General features: G+C 37.1%; 1 protein-coding gene across 1 annotated transcript in view; it reads left to right on the forward strand.

The window, feature by feature from the left end:
• LOC106875148 (AP-5 complex subunit mu-1) overlaps nt 1–9,581 on the forward strand; it is a 31,499-nt gene that overhangs the window by 11,538 nt on the left and 10,380 nt on the right. Inside the window, exons 8-10 of the mRNA XM_014923153.2 lie at nt 1,813–1,999; nt 5,311–5,447; nt 6,662–6,765. Of these exons, the coding sequence (XP_014778639.1) occupies nt 1,813–1,999; nt 5,311–5,447; nt 6,662–6,765 (428 nt within the window). The remainder of the gene's footprint in view (nt 1–1,812; nt 2,000–5,310; nt 5,448–6,661; nt 6,766–9,581) is intronic.

Raw genomic sequence — 9,581 nt, forward strand, 5'->3', positions numbered from 1 at the left:
TATATATATATATATATATATATATATATATATATATATATATGCATACACACACACACATATATATATATGCATACACACATGCATATATATGCATACACACACACACTCACACACACATAGCAAATTGGCAGAGTCATTAGAGCATTGGCTGGAATGCCTCATAGTATGTGTTACAACTCTTTGCACACTGAGTTCAAATCCCACGAAAGTCAGCTTTGCTTTGTCCATAAAAAAATACCGATCTAGGATTGTGGATTGGTAGAACTGTTATAGTCAAGCAGTGTCTATTCAGGCTCATTACGTTCTGAAAGCAATACCTGTAGTAATATACTGGTGCCAAACCCTATTGGTGGTGACCTGTCCCTTAGATAAACATTGATGGCATGGACAAGGAAGTCTTGCATACTGGAGGAACTGTCCAAGCATGTAATTCTCCTAAAAAAAAAAAATAATAATCATGTCCATCCCTGCACATACAGGTGCAGATGGATGGTCATCCCTGACTAATAGAGTTCCTTTATTTCTAGGACTGCATTGTCTAATGTGTTCTTTGCTTTTAAGATGGTAGGGTGTAATCTGAGGGATTTTGGCTGTCATTTATAGCAGGTTGGATTAGATGACAGTGTGGTAGTTCCCTAGGCTTATTTCTTCAATAAACTTATTATTAGCATGTGTATCAATATAAAAAGAACTCACAGAGCATTAATGACAAACTAGTGGCAGTGGTAAGAGTATTTCTTAGAATAACTAATTAAAATTAAAGTACTAGTATTTTAAAATTACAATCATAAAAACGTAAGATTAACTATATATCTGTTTGTTAGAAAGTACCTTCATACTACATTCCTGGCTTTTTCTTTAATTTTTTTTTTTTTTCTTTTTTAGCTAAGCTTTTTGCATTGAATGAATAGAAATAAATGTTAAAGACAAAAGAGAGACTCATGACCGACAAAATTGTAGCAATAGAGATTTTAGTGTAGTACATAGGATGCTTATTCTGTCTACTTATCTTTCCTTCCAAATTTTGTGACGGATATTAAAAGTAACTTAGATGACCTTCACACTCTCTAAACTAGAGGATCTATTATACAGTGACATTTACATAAGCATGTTGTTATCAATTGATGATATTGTGTTAATTGAGTTGTGAAATCTTGTTTATTTGCTTTTTTTTTCTTTCCTTTCATCATCATCATCATCATCATCGTTTAACGTCCGCTTTCCATGCTAGCATGGGTTCTATAATCAAAATGATAGAGGAAATCATTTATTATTTCCTTTTTCTACGGAAGGAAAAATTTACAGAATTTATCACCTTCTATTCATTTAACATGTTTTATTTCAGTACGTAGCGACAGAGTAAGCTCCCTTTATAATTTTAAAATAAAATTACATATTTGATGGTTTAAAAAATGCCTGGTCATATTAGATGCCCCCAATTTCAGCAGCACATATTCAAGAAAAAAGTTCTTAATGCATTAAAACATGTAATGTAGGTCTAACTTTGCATATAGGACCCGGGGTGATTTTTGCATTTGAGGGTTGGTTTGAAAAAGGAGAATGCCCAAAACTGGGCGAGATGGTGTGAGGGCAGTTGCTATGACATTGAGGGAACTAAACCTGGATTTAAAACACTGGATGATGATGATGATAACATGGATTGTCGAGTAAAAAAGAAAAAAAAATCAAACAAATTTAGCTGATAACCGAATATAACATCATTCATTACACAAGAATTTGTGAAATATTCACTGAAATTACTACTTCGTATTTTTTTTACTGTAATCTCATTGGTTTATTTTCTTTCAGTGTGGAACCAATCAGAAGGGAAATGACTGGGAAGTGTATGGCAGGGTGACATGTAAGTGTGATCTGGATGGTATTGTTCCTGAGGTCACACTCAACATTATCCAAATGCCTACAAATGAAAGATTCTGTTTGGATAATTTTACAGTTCACCCCTGTGTTCAAAGTGCTGATGTTGATGACGCATTAAGTAAGACTACATTAATTTCTGTTTAAATTCCGTCAAATTATTATCATTTTTTTTTCTACTCTAGGCACAAGGCCTAAAGTTTTGGGGGAGTTGGGGCCAGTCGATTAGATCGACCCCAGTATGCAACTGGTTCTTAATTTATCAACCCTGAAAGGATGAAAGGCAAAGTCGACCTCTGCAGAATTTGAACTCAGAACGTAAAGGCAGATAAAATACTGCTACACATTTCGCCCAGTGTGCTAACATTTCTACCAGCTCACCACCTAAAAAATATTCTTTTCTACTCTAGGCACAAGGCCCGGGAATTTTGGGGGATTGGGCCAGTTGATTAGATCGACCCCAGTGTGCAACTGGTACTTAATTTATCAACCCTGAAAGGATGAAAGGTAAAGTCGACCTCTGCAGAACTTGAACTCAGAACGTAAAGGCAGACGAAATACCACTAAGCATTTTGCCCGGCATGCTAACGTTTCTGCCAGCTCGCTGCCTTTCGGTCAGATTATATTAGATATGATCTTAGACACAGATGTGGCTGTGTGGTTAAGAAGTCTGCTTTCAATCTCATGGTTTTGGGTTCAGTCCCACTAAGTGGTACCTTGGGCAAGTGTTTTCTGCTATAGTCCTGAGCCAGAGTAGAAGACATCTGTAAGTATATTTGATAGACAGAAATTGAAAGAAACCTATGGTGTGTGTATATATATATATATATATATTATACACACAAACACATATATATTAGTGTGGGTGTGTTTGTCTTACTGTTGCTTTGTTTTGATATCACATGATAGACGCAAGTATCACTGTCACACACGTCGTGTCTTTCATTTCCAGTCTTCCATGAAAATACATTTGGTCATGAGGGAATATTGCCTTACTGGGAGACACTTGAGGGTTGTTGACAGGAAGGGCATCTGGCCTTAGAAAATCTCCTTCAACAAATTCCATCTGACCCATGCAAGCTTCGAAAAGTGGACGTTAAAACAGTGGTGATGATGACTCTTGTTGCTGTCATTTGACTGTGACCATGTTGGAGCACTGCCTTGAACGATTTTAGTCAAGCAGATCAACCCCAGGACTTATTCTTTGTAGAATTATTGAATTGGTCTCTTTTGTCGAACTGCTAAGTTACGGGGATGTAAACACACCAGCATCAGTTGTCAAGTGGTGATGGAGGACAAGCATAGACACAAAGACACACATAAACACACACACACACACATACACATGCGCACACACACACACACACACACACATATATATATATATATATATATATATATGACAGGCTTCTTTCAGTTTCCGTCTACCAATCCACTCACAAAGCTTTGGTTGGCCCGTGGCTATAATAGAAGATACTTGCCCAAGATGTCACACAGTGGGACTGAACCCGGAACCATGTGGTTGGAAAGCAAGCTTCTTACCACACAGCCACGCCTGCACCAATCCATGATGATGGTGCTGATTATATATCAAAGGCAAATTCTTGGTTTCTGTACCAGAAATTCAAAGATGCTAAACTAGTAAAAATTAAAAAAAAAGAAGAAAATAGAAAATGTGAAAAAATGTTGAATAATAAGAAGAAATATTATATATTGCCGTTTGTTTTTATTATGTTAAAGATGTCTATCTTCATGTTGTTTTCTTATATGTTGGTAATAAGTCACATGTCACATGATGTCATAACTTAGTATTTTTCTGTGTGTTTGTGTGTGTGCACTTGTGTGATATGACTTTATGCTGTGTGTGTGTGTGTGTGTGTGGTGGGTGGGGATAGGGGTGTTTTGGTCATGTGTCACATGGTCACATGCTGTTATGGTTATGTGTTTCTGTGTGTTTGTGCATTTATGTATGCATAAATATGTGTGTGTGTGTAAGTGTGTATATGTGTGTGTGTGTGTAAGTGTGTATGTGTGTGTGTGTGTGTGTGTGTGTATACATATAACTTTATGGTGTTTTCTTACATGTTGCTAAAAAAAATCACATAGTCAAATGATATAATATAATGTTTCTCTGTGTGTGTGTGTGTGTGTGCATGCAATGTTATAATATAGTATTTCTCTGTGTATGTGAGTGTGTGTACATGCATGCCCCAAACACATACTATCTCCCTTCCCAACCCACCCATTATATATGCATGTGACTGCTAAATTTATCTCGGTGGGCTATAGTGACTTTGCAAATAGATATCTTCATAAACAAAACTTTTGTAAACAGAATTATAGTTTTATTTGGCACCATAACAACATGATGTTCATGTGAACTAAAAATCTCAAATAATGGTTTAAGTTAACCTTTTGGTTTCTCTGTGTGTGCTATCCTACCCACATCATCATCTGTAGCATCATTTAATGTCCATTGTCCATGTTGGATGGTTTGACTGGAACTTGCAAGCTGGGGAGCTGCACCAGGCTTTTGATTAGGCGTAGTTTCTATGACTGGATGCCCTTCCTAGTGGAGGCACATGGCTTAGTGGTTAGATCAGCAGAGCTGCTGTTGAGGGATCGCTGGTTCAGATCTCAGACCAGGTCTGTGTTTATAAGCAAAACACCTAAGCTCCACGTGACTCTAGCAGACTCTGCTGACTCTTTCACCACAACTTTCTCTCACTCTTTCCTCCTGCATCTAGCAGCTTGCCTGCGACAGACTGGCGTCCCATCCAGGTGGGGAACCTATACACCAATGAAACCGGGAAACCAGCGCTTATGAGCCAGGCATGGGTGCCAATATATATGTGTGTGTATATATATATATGTACAGGTGTGGCTGTGCAGTAAGAAGCTTGCTTCCCAACCACATGCTTCTGGGTTCAGTTCCATTGTGTGGCCCTTTAGGTGAATGTCTTCTGCTATAGCCTCAGGCCAACCAAAGCCTTGTGAGTGGATATGTAAGATGGAAACTGAAAGAAGCTGGTCATACATATACACGTGTGTGTGTGGGTTTTATCTGTTTGTCCCCTACCACCACTTGACAACAGGTGTTAATGTGTCTACATTCCTGTCACTTAGCAGTTTGGCAAAAGAGACCAATAAAATTAGTAGCTGGTTTTAAAAACCATAAATACTGGGGGTCGATTCATTCGACTAAAATTCTTCAAAGCAGTGCCCCAGCATGGCCACGGTTTAATGACTGAAACAAGTAAAAGATAGAAGATTAAAGATTGATGTCTGTTTGAGCAGCTAAACCCTACCCTAATAAAACATGTACCTATGAAATACCTGTGTACCTGTGTAACATGCCTTTTGCCTATATAATGAATGAATGTTTATTGTTCAGTGTAGAATATAACATATTATATTTCTGTAATACTACAGGTGATAATCAAGAGTTAGATGCTCGCAGCACTTCTCGAAGAATTCGATTCATTCCACCACAAGAACAGTTTACTCTCTGCAATTATTCGGTCAATGCCCCCAAAGATATGCCAATAACTGGCTACTATGATATGCAGGTAAGTACACTCTGAAATCATGAAAAGAAAATTAATGAAATAAATTTATTGAAATTAATTCAACTGTCATCCAAATAGTCATTTTTTTCAATATTCTGCAAAAACATTTCTAGCCATGGGGCATTTTTACTTTGCCTAAAACTAGCAACAGAAAGGGCATCATAGAAAATCTGCCTTAATAGACTCCCTCCAATCCATGCAGGTATGTAAAAGTAGATATTAAAAAATAAAAACAGAAACAAAGTATACCAATCTTCATTTCTGTTGTATTAAAGAACCCAGAATATAATTTGGCTTTTATTTCCAACTAATCTACTAACAGTGGTTCTCAACGAGGGTTCATATGACCCTTGGGGGTTCATATAAGATTTTTTGTTAAAATTTACGAGCAATAAATTGCTTGTGCTCCTACAACTTACAAAATAGTTTAACATTATTTTAATATTGTTCCTAATAATATTTAATTATAAAAAGGTAGTGAGCTGGCAGAATCGTTAGCATTCCAGGCAATTTGCTTTGCACCATTTCATCCGTCTTTACATTCTAAGTTCAAATGTCGCCAAGGTTGACTTTGCCTTTCATTCTTTTAGGGTTGATAAAAAAATACCAGTCGAGCATTGGGGTCGACGTAATCGACTATTCCCCTCCCCCAAAAGTTTCAGGCCTTGTACCTTTAGTAGAAAGAAATATTTAATTATTTTCGAGCGAGATCGTTGCCAGTGCCGCTGGACTGGCTCTTGTGCGGGTGGCACGTAACATACACCATTTTGAGCATGGCCGTTACCAGTACTGCCTGACTGACTTTAGTGCCGGTGGCACGTAAAAGCACCCACTACACTCTCGGAGTGGTTGGCGTTAGGAAGGGCATCCAGCTGTAGAAACTCTGCCAAATCAGATTGGAGCCTGGTGTAGCCATCTGGTTCACCAGTCCTCAGTCAAATCGTCCAACCCATGCTAGCATGGAAAGCGGACGTTAAACGATGATGATTATGATGATGATGACAAAAAATATAAAGGATTTGTTAAGCATCAAATAGTTATGCGGGTCCACCCAAGAAAAACAGCAATCAAAGGAGTCCATGGTTTGGAACTTCTGAACTAGATTTTGATTTTTTGTTACCTGTTCCCTTCTGGTAATTAATTTTTAAACTAACAAATATTTTCTTAATGGTCTACCATAGTAAATCTAGAAAATGGCTGTCTTTCTTTTGCAGGTTGAACCAGGAGGAAAAGTCATCATTGAAGTTCGCTTAACGCTGAATCCTAAAATTAAAAATTCTTTTGATATCTGTGAACTACAAATACCAATATATAATCGGTAAAATGAAATTTGTCAATCTTCCATCTGCATTCATGGATTGTATATTTTCATAATTGTATTGTTTCTGTGCTACTGTTTTACATGAATAGGTGTGAGTGTGTGGTTAAGAAATTTGCTTCCCAACTATGTGGTCTTGAGATCAATCCCACTGCACAACATCTTGGGCAAGTGTCTTCTACTATAACCCTGGGCCAACCAAAGTCTTGTGTGTGGATTTAGTAGACAAAAATTAAAAGAAATCCATCTCACTACCCCCCCCCCTCACCACCAATATATAGTGTCCGTAAATTATCTTTACAACTTTCACATACTAATTGTAAAAGTTGTAAAGATAATTTATAGATATCTTGTATCGTATTTTTAGCATAGGAGATGCTATCCTTGGGTGAATACCATAGTATATTCTATCTTCTGTCTTTCATTTGCTATATATATATATATATATATATATATATATATATATGATGTATCACTGTATCTATCTATCTATCGATATTTATTTATTTATATTTAGATATGGTATGTCTCTGTATCTGTCTGTCTGTCTGTTTATCTATCTATCTATCTATCTATCTATCTATCTATCTATCTATCTTTCTATCTAAATGTGATGATTGTAAATGAGTATCATGCAGATGATGTTTGTTTCTATTCTTCCATGAAAAACATGCCTTGCCTTGGGAAAATATCACCTTACTTAAAAACAGGTGGCAAATGGTGGCAGGAAAGTCATCCAGCCATAGAAAATCTGCTTGGACAAAATCTGTCTGACTCATGCAAGTATGAGAGTGACGATGATGATGACGACAACAACGACGACAATGTTGTTGATGTAATCAGAGCCTGGAGGCTGAATTCTTGTCCTTAGAGTATTTGGTGACAATGCTATTCTCTAATCGTTTTGTCACATGCATTATTGTGCTATTAAACAATATGGAGGCAATAATACATGTCTCATTATATGGTAAACCTTTTGTTACCATATCTCTGTTGAAATGCACTGCCTTTGTTTCATTTAATTTTGAAAAAAATTAAGAATTTAGTAAAATAACTCTGTAGTCCATTATATGCAGTAGAAGCAGTATTGAATTAAATAGCCACCTGTGTATAGTACTCAATGTAAATACATCATTGACAGGCAAATATACTGCGGTATTAGCCCAGTGATTTTATTCAGCCGGTGAATGCTTTTTGTTGTTTCTCTCTATATCAGAGGTTACAAATCTCTTCTATGTATGTGACTGACTGTGAGGCATTCTCATTAGCTGCTACTGGGATGATTTTCGCCACCCACCAATATATACAGTGTTCATAAATTATCTTTACAACTTCCACAATTAGTATATGAAAGTTGTCAAAATAATTTATAGACACCTTCTATCGTATTTTTAGCATTGGAGATGCTATCTCTGGATGAATACTGCAGTAAATTTGCCTTTCACCTATGTGTTTACATTAAGTATGATACACAGATGGCTATTTAGCATAGTTATTAAACTGATGTTTAGAACATAAAATTAACATGGAATTTTAATGGAAGGTTTTATTTAAATCACTTTAAAAACAGGAAAGTTATATCATAGAACATGGGGTGGTCTCAGGTAGGTTAGTATCAAAAGAGCCAGAGATATCAGAATATACTCAGGTAACATTAAAACCATCCAAAGAGTAAAATTAGAAAAGCTACATGAAATGAGTCTAATGAGAGCAGCTTAATTATTCATTAATTTTCGGTTATGTTGCCAGAGTTATCTGAAGCAATTAAAGATGCTTTCTCTGTTATTTTGTTTGAAGTATTATATAATTGGCACAGGTGTGGCTGTGTGGTTAAGAAGCCTGCTTCCCATCTATGTTGTTTTGGATCGGTCCTTACATGGTACTTGGGCAAGTATTTTCTAATATAACCCCAGGAAAACCAAAGCCTTGTGTGTGTGGATATGGGAGACAGAAGCACTAGCAGAAATGCTAGATTTGGCAGAAACGCTAGCACACCGGGCGAAATGTTTAGCGGTATTTTGTCTGCTGTTACGTTCTGAGTTCAAATTCCGCCGAGGTAGACTTTGCCTTTCATCCTTTCAGGGTCGATAAATTAAGTACCAGTTACGTACTGGGGTCGATGTAATCAACTTAATCCCTCTGTCTGTTCTTGTTTGTCCCCTCTATGTTTAGCCCCTTGTGGGCAATAAAGAAATAAGAAACTGAATGTGTGTGTGTGTGTATATAAATGTGTGCATGTGTGTGTATATATATATAGTTCACATTTACAGAATACAAAAGATGAAGACAGGTGAGGAAACAACAAGCAGGTGTATTAGTTTGACACACAGAAAGAATGGAAAAGTCTTTGACGTTTCAAGCCTACATCCTTCAGCAGAAAGGATTGAGAGGGAAAAAAATGTGTAGGGCTTAATGGTTCAACATGATGAACATATATCTATATCTATATATATATATATATGTGTGTGTATATAGTATGCTCCGTTGGATGTGTAATGTCAATGTGAATACCCATCAGAGTGTAAGTATTTTGAGAGAAAAGCTGAACATTAGAAGCATCAGTTGTGGTGTGCAAGAGAGACGATTGCGCTGGTATGGACATGTGGTGAGAATGGATGAGGATAGCTGCGTGAAAAAGTGCCACACCCTAACAGTTGAGGGAACCCGTGGAAGAGGTAGGCCCAGGAAGACCTGGGCTGAGGTGGTGAGGCAAGACCTTCGTACATTGGGCCTCACCGAGGCGATGACTACTGACCGAGACCTTTGGAAATGTGCTGTGCGTGAGAAGACCCGGCAAGCCAAGTAAGATCGTTGCC

The sequence above is a fragment of the Octopus bimaculoides genome, chromosome 6, assembly GCF_001194135.2.
Source record: "Octopus bimaculoides isolate UCB-OBI-ISO-001 chromosome 6, ASM119413v2, whole genome shotgun sequence".
In the NCBI taxonomy this organism is placed as follows: Eukaryota; Metazoa; Mollusca; class Cephalopoda; order Octopoda; family Octopodidae; genus Octopus; species Octopus bimaculoides.